At 42.7% G+C, this 15,862-nt stretch overlaps 1 protein-coding gene across 5 annotated transcripts in view; it reads left to right on the plus strand.

Annotated features, from left to right (window-relative positions):
• The window catches only part of AGAP1 (ArfGAP with GTPase domain, ankyrin repeat and PH domain 1), a 327,230-nt gene that overhangs the window by 13,414 nt on the left and 297,954 nt on the right, over positions 1-15,862 (plus strand). The window contains exon 1 of one of the 5 annotated variants that reach the window (XM_061459952.1): positions 9,858-10,124. The exons of the other annotated variants lie outside the window; for them this stretch is intronic. Coding sequence (XP_061315936.1) covers positions 10,076-10,124 — 49 coding nt within the window. The 5' untranslated portion in view covers positions 9,858-10,075. Of the gene's footprint in view, positions 1-9,857; positions 10,125-15,862 lie in introns of those variants that run through there. 5 annotated transcript variants of the gene reach the window in all.

Here is a 15,862-nt window from a genome sequence, read left to right on the forward strand (position 1 = left end):
ATGTTGGTTTTACTCTAGCAGACTTCATGGATGGTTGCAGGCTGTTAGCTTCTGGAAATAAGCAGCAGCAAATTGTCGTAATGCTTCCAGACCAGCAGCTCTTCCTGGGAGACTTTGGGATATAAACCAGAATGACAGAACTTGAGGGGAATTCTGAAGGCTTCCAGAATACCATTTTCGTCTGTTTGAGTGTTGTGAAGGGCTCTGACATTGGACTCGGTTCTGCTTCTGGTCCCTCTGACTGCCAGCTTTAAGTCTGACTTCTGTATTTAGCCATTGATATATAGTGTACCATAATGAGCATCTGATTTAAAGGCAAAGATTTTTAGCTACAAGTAGGCTGTGGCACTTGTTTAATTTGCATCTTCCATCTACTTGTCAGGAATTGTATTAATTTGCAGTTAGCTTTGAAGTGTTTAAAATGAAAGAGTCCTGCGTTCATTTCCTGAACGGAGGAGTGACAATAAATCAAGTTGCTTTTATTTATGTTGCATTCAAGTGCAGTGTGACAGGGGAGGATTTGTAGGAAGGAATATGTAAAGCACCTTGCTAATGACAAATTGTGACCTCAGATTGAAATAACTGAGATATCAAATCTAATTCTGATCCCATTTAGTGGTGCACTTTGTGACTCTGTGACTTTTCCTGTTTGCACGTGAGGTTTGCTGTAACATGGTGGTTTTCATCCAGTGGCCAAACTGACTTGGGTAGAAAGAAACAAACATTCTAACTTAGTCTTTGTGTCTGCTCTCTAGGAGGTGAAGGCTTTACGTTGAGCAAAGGATAAAGTATTTGCTGACAGTTGGCCTATTGCTAATCTTATGTAAATGATGTATTGAAGCAGCTGAGGCCTGATTAATAATGAATAAAGTAGCTGCAGTACTAAGACAGTCTTTGGGGAAAACTGCAATAACCAGGCTTCGTAAAACTGTTGTCAGGAGGCTTGCAGGGTAAGTTAGTCAGGTAAGTTTGTGACTCGAGGGTGATATTTCTGTGCTCTTTGGGCCTTCCCTTCAGCTTCTGTTCAGACTGAGGTGATGTGCCGCTTGATTCCCAGTTCAGATATAGCTGAAAATAATACTAGGAATGTGAAAGGTTTTTGGTAAAGTGAAGTAAAAATGTATGAACATTGCTGACAATGGATACAGATCTTCACTGAGAGTATAGCTTGGGAGTGGGTGAGCCTGTAACAAGTAGTTCACTGTTGCTAAAAGAGGAGGGTCCTTCCACCCCATCACCTCCTTTGACAAGTTCTGCCCTTTCAGAAACCGGCTCACTGTAAAAAAATAAGTAATTAGTTAATTACTTTGAAGAGCAACAATTCATCGGGGACTGTAGTGATAGGACCAGGGGTGGTGTGTTCAAACCGAAACAGGGGGATTTAGGTTAGATAGGAGGAAGAAGTTTTTTACTGTGAGGGTGATGACTGGAGCTGAGGAACAGTTTCTTCCCCAGAGGGTGCTCAGGCATTGGAACAGGCTGCCCAGGGCAGGGCTGGAGTCACCGTCCCTGCAAGTGTTCACACACTGTGGAGACGAGGCCTCAGTGCCATGGGTTAGTGGTGGCCTTGGCAGTGCTGGGGAATGGTTGGACTGGGTGAGCTTAAAGGGCTTTTCCAACCTGGCTGATCCTGTGATTCTGTGTGCTGTGTCCTGGGCTTAAAGGAAAGGAGCACCACATTCTTGAAGTCATATTGTTCTATGCTAATGCTGCTCTGTGTTGACAGCTTGGTATGGTATAATTTAAGTAATGCTTTAATGAATGGTTGACTGTGGTAATTTGTTATTGTTGAGATTAATTGCACACTTATGGGAGCACCTGTTGGCCAAACCAGTCAGTGAAGTTTTGCATTGGACACTTGACATTCTCTGGAAAACGCTGATTTATCCCAAACGGATAGATGTGTGAGTGCTTGAGTAGGTTTGAGTGGGTGTCCTTGCACTCAGTCTTTTCAGTCTGTACTATGAGATTGGTCTGCTCTGTATTTGCCCCCTTCTGTCAGTGGGTGTGGAGGACCATGCCATGCTGTGGAAAATACATGTAATGATACTGCCTATGAAGTAAACATCTAGTTATCAAAGCAATGGTACTGCAGAGGACTGGCTGAATCAATCTGTGCTGGGGGGAATGGAGGGAAACAAGTCCACTGAGTGTGAATTTCCTTAAGTGGCTGTTTTGGATCAGTGGACATCTCTTAAAGTAAAGTAAGTAAAGGAGAATCATAATCTAGAACATGGGACTGGCTGGGAATGTGTGGGGCTTAGCAACTTGAGGTGTTAAGTGCTTTTGAGCAGAACACAGTCTTGTAGGGTGGATCTGTGAGTGTTCTTTGCTGTTCTGCTTGCAATGAAGCTAAGCCTGCTTGGAAGTTTGATGTACCCTGTTTTTCAAATCCTCAGGTTTCAGAGCACATACTGGGATGTTTTTAGTTTATTGAGAAAGTGCTCAGTGGAGAGAAATGACAGAGCAAACTGGTATGTCTGCTGCAGACCCTGTGTTTTTGTGCTGCATTTCTGGCAAGTGTTTTTCCATCTCGTTGTTCTGGCTATGGCCTTCCTAAAACTTGTGGTGATCATGTTGATATTCTAAATGCATCGTAGCACAGAAATGTTGTAATGGTGAAAGAGTTGTGAAGTTTAAACCAAGTTCTCTGTTGCCAGATACAAGGTAATGTGATTTCTAACTTGTGTTACAGATGGGCAATCAGAGTACGTGAACAGGAGGAAGTGTGCTCTTTGTTTTTGTGTCTTTTGGAATGCAATGAACATCTGAGACAGATCTGTTGCTAGGACATTATTCCAGGTAGCTATTAGTTAATGGGATTACAGAAGCCTCACTAAAGAACTCACTGCTGCTCAGTTTGTGAGCATCTTCCCTGAGCATATTGTTAGTGACTAGTATTACCCCTGATCAGTTAAGTAAAGAATGCTCTTCTCTGAAATTAAAGCATCTTCCACATGACTTGGGTCTCAAGTTCTAGGTGATGCTTAATGAAAACACATTCTGTCTTATTGCTAGGCAGTGTTGGCCTTTTAAAAATGCATGCTGTTAACTGCTGCTGCTAATTTTGGAGCATGTGTTCTTGAAATGCCAGTACCAGCTCATATTTACTAGAATTGAAAAGAAAGGGACTTTTCACTCCCCGAAGATGTGTAAAAATTACTGTATTATGTGCAAGTTCTGTGTTTAATTCTGTTGTGGTTGAGGCTCTGGAGTTCTTGACTGATGCTCACTTAGGTCAAGTAACTGCACAGGCTGTGCAGACTTCAAGCAATATACCTATGCCTGAGCATGTATTAAAGACAAGTACTAATCCTGTGGAACAAGGATTCAGCATGTCAAAGGTGATCTCTTGTGCTGGCATCCAGGTGGAAATGTAGGAATTGGTCTAAGTGCTAACTTAGAGCTTACTGCGGCTGTCACCAGTGAACCTGTATCTGTCATCCCACAGTGGATGGACCGCTCTGCATTCAGGGTTTGATCTCCTGGCAAAGCTTGGTGACACCAAAAGGGGTGACCACCTCTCTGGCACAAGCACTAAGGGATATGGGTTAGCGTGGGCTTGGCAGTGCTGGGTTAACAGTTGGACATTATTATCTTAAAGGTCTTTTCCAACCTAAACAAATCTGTGATTCTGTGTGGTGTTGATAAGGGGAAGCACTGTCAATTGGACACCAGGTGCTTACCCCTGGTGTTCTCAGCCCATCTGAAGCCTTTCCTTGAAGGGCTCTGGTGATTGAGGTCTCTGATAGCCACTGATACTACAGTTAGTTTCTAATATAAAGCTGATTGATCTTGATATTAAAAGCAATAAAGTTTGTTTTCACTGCTCCTTGGTGAATGGCTTCTAAGTTTTGATCATCTTGATAACTGTGCTGTCTTCTGTTAGCAGCAGCCTTAACCAGGCTCTGTGCTGTGCTTTTGTTATGCCTTCGCTGTTTGCTGTGCGGGTGATGAACGGACATCCTCACATATCTCTGTAGTTAAAGTCTTTATCACAACAAACCTGAAAAGGAACCACAAACTTTCAGCTGCTTTTCAAAGGTTTTCCTCAATGTAAGGAAAATGCTCATAATCTTATGTGACAGAGAAGGACCTGCTTGGGAGCGGAGCTTGCTGCCTGTGTGAGGACAAGGAACGAGGTAACTGGGCTACTTTGAGGAAGCCTCAGAAATCAGGTCATTTTCCTAATGGCATGAGCTGAAGCATAGGTGTTTCTCCTGGTTTAAGTGTGGTCTGTGTGGCAGCTGAAGCTGTGTGAGGAGAGGAACAGGGATGGCGGAGTGCCACTTGTCTGAACCAGGGCTGCAGGTGTGGGTGACTGCCTCTGATAATAGCCATTCTTTGTCACGTAATTGAAGGTAACATTTGTCTCAAGGTACCTAGAAAGAAATACTGGCTCTTCAGAACCAATTCTTACTCCTTTTCTTGTTCCTTTCTGTCTAGAACAAGTGATTACTACCAGGTGTTTGTAAACAGACACAGAGTGTGTATTGAATGCTTAAGTCTGATTGAATGCTTGATCCTGTAATCACTTGCAAGGATTATCTTTCCAAACAAATCTGCCAAATCCTATATTATTTCTTGGAAATGTTGAGCCAGCTGCTAGGTCTGATGCTTGTTTATCAATAGAAAAAGTGGGGTTTGGTGTAAATACTGTGTTCAGAACTGGAACTTTGCCTCAGCTTGTTTATGGGCTTAGCAGGACAAATAGGGCATAGTACTGAACAGCAAGAGTCGCTTGTCAGCTGAACTACAGAAATGACACTGTACTCTGAACTGAACACTCCAGGACATGGAAAAGACAAGGAGTGATGGGTGCAAGTTACTCCTGGGGAGAATCCAGTTGAACACTAAAGAAAATATTTTCCCAGTGAGAACAATCAGCCATTGGAGTAATCTCCCCAGGGGAAGTGGTAGATTCCCCAACACTGGACGCTGTTAAGATTTGGCTGGACAAGGGTGGTGAGGCATCTAATGCTTTACCAAGAAATGTTGGGCCAGATGATCCTTGAGGCCCCTTCCAACCTGGTGCTTTATGAGAAGTTCACCAGGCTTTATCATTCAAGTTGGACACCTTCAGAGCCTCATTTAGCAAACAGAGCTGCCAATGAACTGTGATCTGTATGCAGATCAGAAGCAGGGATCAAGCTGACTTTGCTGCTGGCTGCTACTTGGAGCTTTATTATTTCATCAGGTTTTGCGGATCTCCAGAATTCCTGCACTGTTGGGTCATGTCTAAAATCAGTTGTGGCTGATGAGCTTGGAGAAGGTTTTAGACAATGATGCTTTTTAGGACTTTGTCAGATGCTCACTTGGCTCTAACTGTTGCAGGATAATAACTGCAATAATAAATGTAGCAAAGAAACTGGATCTTCTTGCATTCTCTGAGCTGTTGTTACGAGAATGATATAATGGGATTTATGAGAAAGGATGGAGAGCAAGCTGTTGTGGCTGAGCAGGAAGAGAAGCATTTTGACTTGGGCCTAATAATTGTTCAGTGGGAAGAATTGAGATGTACTTTGAGCCACTGAAGTGCAATGTAAAAAGGAGTAGTACATGAAAAGGTCCATAAGAATTTGGTATCTTCACTTATTTGAAGACTTAGCTGTAATAGCTTGTTACCTTTTGCTTTGTTACAGATAAGAAGTTGGTGATGTTGAAGCTGGTTAGTTGGAAATGAGTTTTAGTTGTTTTATGGATCAGTTGTGTCTGATTTTTGATCTGAAACTCAGGCAGGAACCTAAAGTAAAAAGCCTGAAGTGACTGGCTTGCTGTCCATATGATACACTCTGTTCTCTCCTGCCTGTGATTGTACTTTTAAGTGTTGGAATAACTGATTGCCGCTACCTTATTATTACCCTCATCTTCTTAAAGAGCCTTCTGATGAGTTTCCTTCTCTACACTAATAGCTAATGATGGAGATAGACAGAGCTTCTCCAGAAGATCTTCAGGGTGTCTCAGGCTTGTATTAATGCTTACACTTGCATGAAAGAGCTGATGATAAGTAGGAAACTGAAACAGGAGGTGAATGGATGCCCAAGGTAATAAACACATTCAGAAAAGTATCTTGGGTTTGTATGGAAGGACAAGAGTGAGGTGCATCTGTAGCCACCCTTCTCAGCTCAGAGGTTTAGAGCAAGAGATGTATTACTGAGGTTTGAACTAGTGCATTCTCTAGCACTGTGCAAGTGGAAAAGGGGATCAGTGTGAGTTGGTTGATGGGTAGGGAGGAAATGTAGAAAACACCTTAAAGGACAGGAAGTTCTTGCTATTAAGAATAATCTCCAGTGAGGGGAGGGCTCAGTTCAACAGTTGCACTTAGCTTAAATTGACCAATCCAGTTGAATTCAGGCTTTGCTTGTCTTCTCGTGCCTCATATTGATGAAGTTCTTGTTCCAAACTAAAGACACCAGGAAGTTAGTCCAATTTCTTCTCCATAAATGAGCCTTGCTACAAGGGAATCCCCGTGTTAGAATGGGGCATATGCATTTTGAGGTATGGGTTGGCAGCTGTAGTGGCTGTGCCAAACATTAACAGAGGCTTATGAATCAAATACAAGAATTTCATCCATTTCAAACCCCTTTCTTTGGCAACTTTCTGAATTGTGGATTTCAATGGGCTTTGGAAATACTTTGTAATAATGCAGGTCTGTCTTGCTGGGCTTATTCTCATGTTGAAAAAAGAAGACATAAACTAGTTCCTCAGTATCTCTTTATTAAGGTTGGGGTGAATCTCTTTGCCAGGCTGCTTTGGGTGAGGCAAGCTCTGGCAGGCAGCTTGAAGAATAGAGCTTTGCTAGCACCTCACATCTATCATAACAACTGCTGATAGGTGACAACTCTGAATACTGACTTGAAGCATAAGCCAGGATAGAGAGGGAAAGGGCCTACAGGAAATGCTGCTCTGAACTTTACCTTGTAAGGACTACACTGAGAGTGCTTCTAAAGGCTTGCTTGAAAGCACTAACGTGATTGCTAACAGTGGGAGCTGGCCCTACATCAGTAAGAGCGCTTATTTTGGGAAAGAAATGTGACACAAGAGCATACAGTTTTGGAACCAACCATGAGGAGATATCTATCCATCCACTGCTGCTGTTAAGCAAGTATCAGAAGCTTTTACAAGGTCAGATTGCAGCTTCAGTAGTAAAAACGTAAGTGTACAGAAAGCATGGTACATCAGATGCTGCTGATGGGGGTAGCAGTTCTGAAGCTCCCTCTGCTTTGCCAGTAGAGTTATTTTAGGTCACTCTTAAAGCCTGAAGTATTTGGAGGCTCAGCTGTTCAGTTCATGACTGTGCATTTTGTGGTCTACCTCACAGTGAAGGCATCTGTGGGAAGTGAGGATTGGAGATGGAGCCTGCAAATGCACTTGTAAAACAGATCTCCAAACAAGCCTGTGGTTTCATTCAGACTTAGTTCTGGGCCTAAACCAGTTGAGTGCAGCTGCCTGTTTGTGGAAGGATGAGCTTTGTGTCATTGGAGTGGCAGGAACCCAGTTGATGTGTGGAAGTTAGGTAGTTTAAGACTTGAAATAGTTGGTCTGAACTGGTTTGTCATGTCTTGTATATGAGAAACCTCAAAGAAGGCTTTGCTGTAAGGATGGGGATATGTGGAACTGAAGCTGTTGCTAAAGGATTAGTCTTGCAGTTATTTTCCTGTAGCTTAAAGAAACCACCCCCTTGCTGCATCAACAAAACCGGTGTACAATGCTGAGTAATAGCTGAATTACACTGATCAGATTATAATAGCAGAAGAGCTTTTGAAGCCATGATGAGGACTGAATTCCATTGAGTTGTCTAATAATGTAATGCTTTACTAGGCAGCTATAAAGCAATTCCAGCAAGTAGGAATTCTTTAAGTGATAAGTAATGCTAAGAAATCATTATCTTATATTTGCAAAGGCACAATGGTGTACTTAAAACATCATATTTAACTGGAAAATACATGTAGTCTGTTTAGACCTAGGTCGACTTAGACGTCAGATAATGACAAACGTGGATAAGATATTAGGTGGTTGGTTATGACTGCTGGAAATACATTAAGCAATGCACTCATTATGGGATACTTGCTAAAGGGTCAAAAATTAACCAAATGGTTGTAATTCAGCCGTAAACTGGAAGTTCTTAAATGGAGCTAGTGTTTTGAACACCTTTGCAGCTGGAAATAAGAGTAGCTCTGAGTTCATAAACCTCCTCTCATACTACAGAAACTCAAAAGCCAGACCTGAACCATTTAGTACCTGAGTAAGCAGAAACTGAGTGATAGGAAAAATACTGAAGAATTGTACTGAGCTTATTTTCTTGTATAAATTGGCTTATTCCGTTTCATCCAATTCATCTGACAAATATAAAGCTGTCATAGCTGGTTTGTGCTTAAAGCTTCAGAGTGCACTATTGAGTAATGTTGGTTCTGTTGGAACAGAATCACTGGGGCATTTCTAATCTGAGAAGTGAATAAACACGAGTTCTGTGGGATCTTTGTATTCAGTTTCTGAATTAAGCAGGTAGATGGCTCCTTATTTGCAATAGCAGATAGACTGTAACAGATCAAATGTTACTTTGTGTACTACAGAACTAGTTCTTTAAGTGCATTGACCTGACATACCCATGAAAGTCATGGTAAGAGAGAAAATAAAAGGATGGACCTAGGTAAGGGACTTTTTGTAAGTAAGATTCAGAATGGCTTCTGCTTTACGTTATATTGTGCCTCTCTAACATTTTCCACTTAGGGCTCTGTTTCTGCTCCACTTTAGGTCATCTGAGGTGTGCACAGGAGTCAAGACTAAAGCTGGAAAGATGGAAGTAGGGATCAAGTTCTCAAGACAAAGTACAGGTGGTAGAAGGGGAAAAACTTGCAATTATAGACCAAGTTAACTGGTTCGGCCATGGAACATGGATCAAGTTAGTGAGAAATGTTAAGGAGACATCGCTGTTGCAGTTAGTATAGGCTGCTAATCCATAGCAGGCCTTGCTGCTGCTGACGTGATACACCTGCTTGGATGTGCCTTTCCTGAAATGGGAAGTGCCAGACTGGGCTTACTTTAGCAAATTGAGACTTCGCAAATACCAGTCGCTGCTCCAGGGAAAAAAGAGGCTGCGATGACTTGAATGAAACTTAACCAACACATGAACAAAAAGGTATCTGTGGAAGGCTTGTTGCCAAGTGCGGGTGTACTTAAGAAGATACAATTACATGGACTTTGTACTGGGTTGTTTGGCAGGTTGAATTTCTATGACAGTTCAAGATAGGTCATGGTGCAAGAGGAAGGCTCCTAAGAATATATGTTTTCAGCTGTGGTGGTAATCTCATGAGTCGATGACTGATTCAATCCCTAACAAGTCTGTGGTGGTAGATGCGAAAGTGTCAATGCCAATTTCCAGTGACAACAGTGTGTTCAGTCACTGTGAGGGCTGTGCTTTGGTAACAGGCTTCTGCAGTAAGGCTGGTAAAACTGAGTGGGGTCTGCACTTTCTCATGTGCTTGGGGGATTCCTGAAGCCTGAAACAGCCCCCATCTAACACCTGAAGCAGTGACAAATGACATGCTAAGGAAAGGGGTCTTCTACCCTGGTTATCAGGCTAAGAACTAAATTGCTGTCAGGCAGCCTTTTGCCAGCAGATGCAGAGTGCAGTGTTAAACCTGGTTAAGGAAATAGGAGGCCTTATAGAAGGGTCTTGGTTGTGCTGGATATTGAGAGCATGGACTCCAGGAGCAGCTGCTGTTGTATTTGCAGAAGCCTCTGAGCTGTGCTCTGAGTGTTTGATCTGGCAGCTTCTTCCATCAGCTCATGGGAGAGCTGAGCGTGGGCACACAGGAGGCTGCTCCTCCCGGTCAGGGCTGTGGGTGGAAGCACGGGTGACTGGCAACTCTTCCTGTTATGCAAGAGTGAAAAAGCTATTGCCTGGTAGGATGTAAAAGCAGCGGTGTACCTTTGGATGGCTGAAGCTGCGACCTTGAAGAGCTCTATCTTCTCTGACAAATGAATTTACAGTCTTGGCAATGTGTTTGAAGCAGCATCTGTGCATCTAGGTAGTGCACAAGCTGATTGCTGCACCTTGCTGTTGTGGGGAAGGATGTTATTCATTGCAAAGGAACTGAAAGAAGACAGCGTTTCAAATATAGGTATGATGTTTTCTAGCTTCCAGTACAGTTTCCATTAGGAAAATAATGTCTTTGGCACGTTTCTTACTTAGAAACAGGCATCTAAAACCCGATTCTTAACTAAGGCATTAATAAAGGATTGCTTGGAATACCATAAGCTCAGCCTGTCAGAATTGTTCAGATGGGTACCTTGCAGCTGGAGCTGAAAAAAGAATCGGTCCTCTCTGTTGGTATTCAGCTAATGCCTCTGTGAAATGGAGATGTGTTTGGCAGGAAGAAATCTCATTTAAGAAAACTCACTAACTGTATGACTAAGTGTGCTGCGGGTAGAGTAAATTAATAAGTGAAAGTGATTCCTAGGCATTCCTGATGATTTTGAAGAGGGTCTTCATGCAGTGCATGTAATTCTGTGTTTTTGTATTTCAGTTTTGGCTTGTGGAAGTGATAACCTGATGTGCAGTGTGTGGCTGGTGTGCAATGTGTGGCTGATGTGCAGCCTGGAGCTTTCAGAAAAGCTTCAGTGGGACATAGCTACTGCTTAAGGTTGTGCAGAAAGCAGTAGGTTTCTATGCAGTCTTTTGGAAGCCTGGCTAAGCAAACACGCTGTTAATAGTTATCAAGGACTGAAAACCTTGGAGGGTCAGACTCATTTTCAGTTAAAAACATCTGAAGAAAGGTGATGGTTTATAGAAGTGGAATGTTTGGAAACGGTTAATTAATTCCTATGTCCTCTTTGGTGCTCTGAAAAAGGCTTTCAGGAAGGACTGCAGACATCTGCAGTGCTTTTGAATATTTGATAGGCTGGTACAATTCTTACAGGAAACTCATGACCTGCTTTGTTGCTGTGCGTTGGATTTGGAGAGGGCATGAGTAAAAGAGATGAGATGGGTTCCATACCTTCCTGTTACAATATAGCTACTGAGAGACTCAGTCTGCTGTTACAGATTTCCTTCATGTGTTCTCATGTCTGTGAGTTCTGTACCAGTAGATCATTTTTAGGGATTGAAACTGAATCGAGAGATTCACTGCCTAATGCTGGGGGATTCTTATTGCCCAAGAAGTGACTTTTAAAGCTTTAGCAACAATTTCTTGAGTACCACCTCAGCTTGACTTGTGCGTGCAGAAAGACCTTCAGTGCTGATGCCAGGCTGCCCAAGGAAGCTGTGACTGCCCCATCCCTGGCAGTGTTCAGGGCCAGGTTGGACAGGGCTTGGAGCAAGCTGCTCTAATGGAAGGTGTCCCTGCCCGTGGCAGGGTGTTGGAACTGGATGAGCTTTAAGGTCCCTTCCAACCTGAGCCACTCTGTGCTTCTATAAATGTTCACCAGCGCTGATAAGCAGTTGTGATAAGCATAGTACTGGAGACAGGTTGTTTGTCGTGAGGCCATGCTTTGGTAATGTTAGCTGAGCATCGTTAGAGTGGTTTGGGTACAGGTATTCTGTAAGAAATCCTCGTAAGCCAAAAGTACTGATTCATGGCATAGTTGTAATGGAAGCAGCCTCTTCCCCTGGCAGAGCACTGAAAGAGTCATTTTGGTAATTCCCCCCAGTTCAATTCTGCGTGTTCCAGTGATTCTGTCACAAAAGAATACTTCTAAACATGAGGTTTAGCATCTTAAAGATCTGTCAATAGCAGAGTCTTAATCTTTGCAGTGAAGAGTTATTTAAGACCTTGGTATTACTTGTGTGGCCTGAGCAACTCTGAGTTAGTTTAATATCACTATAGTTCCTCATTAGCTAGTTAGATAACAATAAAAGTAAGCCCTGGGCTGCCAGGACTTCTTTACTGAAACACTGTGATTTCACTATTCCTTATGCAGCAGACAAAATCCTGCAGTGATGTTAAACTTTGAGCTTCTATTTGGGAACCTCTTATATAGAAAATATCTGTAGTTCTAAATACAATGGCAATAGGTAAGGCTCAGTGATGCCAGAAGCCTTTTCTAAATGTTGGTCTGAATGACTGCTTAAATTAGTGAATACTGATGTGATGGGAAGTTTCTCATCAGTGATGACTAAACTCCATCTAACAAAAAAATTGAGCTCTTTGCTTTTGAGGATCTTTAATTTAGGGTTAGTTTTTGGTTTTTTTTTGGTTTTTTTGTTTTTTTTTTTGTTTTTTTTTTTGTTGTTGTTGTTTTTTTGTCTATAAGGAGTATCCATGTTAATTCCAGTTTCTGGAAGCTCAGGTGAATTGTAATCCTTGTGCTTATTGCTACCCCAGCAGCAACTAGTGGAAGTAAATGCTAGTGTAGTGGTCATGAACAATGCTTGCTGTCTGCTGAGGCATTTCGGAATACCCCAAACTTCATGCTTTTGCTTCGAGTTCCTTTATCCTGAAGACAGAAGTCTGGAAACTTCCTCTAAATCCAGCAGCAGCAACAAGAAACCCCAAAATAAATCCAGAGTTTGCTGCTGTTGGCAGGGAGCACTAATTGAATTCTGCACAATATAAACTCAGCTGTGCTTGGTATCAGTCAAAACATGGTAGTTGAGCATGATTAGTAACACACACATACAGAATAAGTGGAACTAAACCCATTGACACTCTAATGCTGCTGGCAGTTCTTTGGGCTTTTGGTAAATATAAATACATACTGATACTATTTATGGTGTGTGGTAGTGCAGCTGGATAACATGATCCTATACCGGCTTTTATAGAAGCCCTGGGGCTATGGGATTCATCAGCTTCTTGTCAGTGTGACTCTAAGCAACATTGCTCCCTTTCAGACTGGAGATCCTGATGGTGAATCACAGAATCAGCAGATTGGAAAAGACCTTTAAGCTCACCCAGTCCAACCATTCCCCAGCACTGCCAAGGCCACCACTAACCCATGGCACTGAGGCCACGTCTCCACGGTGTGTGAACACTTGCAGGGACGGTGACTCCAGCCCTGCCCTGGGCAGCCTGTTCCAATGCCTGAGCACCCTCTGGGGAAGAAATTGTTCCTCAGCTCCATCTAAACCTGCCCTGGTGCAGCTTGAGGCCATTTCCTCTTGTCCCATCCCTTGTTCCTTGGGAGCAGAGCCCAGCCCCTCCTGGCTCCATCCTCCTGTCAGGCAGTTGTAGGGAGCGATAAGGTCCCCCCTGAGCCTTCTCTTCTCCAGACTGAACCCCCAGGTCCCTCAGCCGTTCCCCATTACACTTGTGCTCCAGGCCCTGCACCAGCTCCGTTGTCCTTTTCTAGCCCCACTCCAGCACCTCAGTGTCTCTCTTGTAGTGAGGGGCCTAGAGATGAACACAAGATTGGAGGTGCCACCTCACTAGTGCTGAGTGAGTGAAACATCCAGAAGTTCAAGATGAACTTCCAGGAGAAGGTTTAGGAGATGGACAGCAACATTTTGGTGCTAAGAACTGAAATAGCACTTTCATAGGGTGGGCTTTTTGTTTTCTCTTATATAGGTGATGGATGCTTGCTAGAAAAGGATGTAACAGGCAGCCCTAACATTTATACCGAAACATAGGTAGTAGAGTTACAGATGAACTGAGGGTTTTATGAACTCTTCTGTATCAAAGTAATATTGTCAAGCTGCTAAAAGCATCTGGCTCTGGAAAAGAGCAATGTTGATAAACTTCTGAGTGTTCGGACTGCTCAGAACAACTGGAGCATTTCATTTTCACAGGGACTTGAGAGATTAATTGAAAGTCCCTGTGTGCTGGGAACTGTGTAGTAAAGAAAGAGAAGGAGCTCTTTAATGAGAGAGAACATTCCAGTTTGTCAGTGTTTTTAATAGGCATGCTTAATGCTTAAAAAATCCAAATCCTCATTGTTGCTGTAAATATAGATAAAGCTTTTACTCTTAGAGGTGGAGCAGGAGTGTTTCTGCTATGATCTGCAATATTCATAGTATTCTAAGGGGATTGGCAAGTGAATGGTCATTGTGGATTTTTGTCTTTAGTGGGACCATATTCATTGAATAATGTCTTAATAGTAGAACAGTGTAGTAAAATAAATACTGTGCTGTGGGCAGCTCAGTCTTGATTTAGTAGGTTGTACCTCTGCAGAACAGAAGATACAGATGTTGTTCATAATCTCTGATGGTGAAATACTGATTGCTGTTGTGAATAATCTTTTCTGTGGGGAAGAATTACGTTAGTTTGAGCATCTTTGCCGCTGCTGCTCTCAGGCCCTGTACTAATCATGTGGTTAAAGTGAACACAAGGGCTTATGCATCTATTTTCAGTTGAATTTTGTGGGGTCTTATCATTCTGGTATCCTCAAGTCTGATTTTTGATAAACAGGGGTATTTCAGGTTAGTGATCATTAATCATTGGTAAGTGCAGAACTGGTTTGTACATGAGGAACTATAATAGTAATTCTGGTGACATTGAAAGCAGAAGAAGGTTCTGGTGAGAGTTTCCTCTGTGGTGTCAGTGTGGTGAAACTCCAAAGGTACCTGGCAAGTGACGTTAAAATCTTCTTCCAGGAACATGGGATTGAAGGATGTAACTTGCCAGTGGGTATCCAGGAGTCGCATCGCCTTTTATGTTGGCTCTGGGCCTTGTAGGGCTTATTCTTTGCTATTGAGTAGTGTTTGAAGTGGGGCAGGTACTCCTTGCTCCGATGTCTGAGATGCTGTTTACACAAAAACTAAATACAGTTCATCAGCCAATATCTGATTGTAGAAATAATTACACATTTACTTCTTTTAGAATAAGATAAATGAAAAGCTTTTTTATTAATAAGCACTTGTCCTGCCTTCTATATTGTGGGTCTCTGTGAATGTTTTGCTTAGAGCAGCTTCTGCACAGGAAGTGCAATTCTGGCAACACATCTGAGGGGGATCATATGAATACTGAAATGAGCTGTTTGATCTCGGGTCAGGATCTTTGTGGTTCATGATCTTTCATTCCCTAAAAGGCTGCCTAATTACCCAGATAAACTGGAAAAAATGTAAAACTTCATGTTCCTAACTCTTGATAAGTTGACATAATGCTAAGCTATAAAAGGCCAGTTTCCTATGAGATCAGTGGGGGTAGGTGAGACTGGGACGAAGCATCTAAACCAGCATTAGGAATTCAGTGTGGCCTCTCTGCTTCATCTTCTGTGACTTAATGTTTTACATCAATTTTTTTTGGCCCAATTTTCTGTTCTAAAATATTCATGTATTTATTTATTGGGGGTTTTAAAACTCAATCCATCTGTGAAACTGTGGAGAATTGAAAGAAATAAACCTGACTTACATAGCAAGTACTTAGTTTTCATGGAAACTGGGCTAAAATCATGTAAGATTCTGGTAGTGTATCAGAATGCCAAGCCTTACATCCTTGCACCCAGATAATGCGAGTTCAAAACATCTCTTCTGCTGTTAATACGCAGGCATCAGTAGTACTGAATGCTTTCTGATACTTGGTTAGAAAAGGTGCCAGTTCCACATGATGAAACAGTCTTTTGGCCTGCAGGTTTCCCGTGAGCCTTGAGCACTGTGTGTTCTGCTTCAGTAGACTGCTTGGCTGCATTCTTGGTCAGACCTGGAGAGGGGCTTTGGACAAGGGCCTGTAGGGACAGGCCAAGGGGAATGGTTTTAACCTGCCAGAGGGGAGATTGAGATGAGCTCTTAGGCAGAAGTTCTTCCCTGTGAGGGTGCTGAGAGTGCCCAGAGAAGCTGTGGCTACCCCATCCCTGGCAGTGTTCAAGGCCAGGTTGGACACAGGGGCTTGGAGCAACCTGCTCTAGTGGAAGGTGTCCCTGCCCGTGGCTGGGGTTGGAACTGGATGAACTTTGTTTCTTGGAATTCAAGTGAAATACTTAGTGAATC

This window comes from Pezoporus flaviventris, unplaced genomic scaffold (assembly GCF_033815535.1).
Source record: "Pezoporus flaviventris isolate CSIRO_AGI_PZ_B2104156 unplaced genomic scaffold, CSIRO_AGI_Pfla_v1 ptg000001l, whole genome shotgun sequence".
Classification (NCBI taxonomy): Eukaryota; Metazoa; Chordata; class Aves; order Psittaciformes; family Psittacidae; genus Pezoporus; species Pezoporus flaviventris.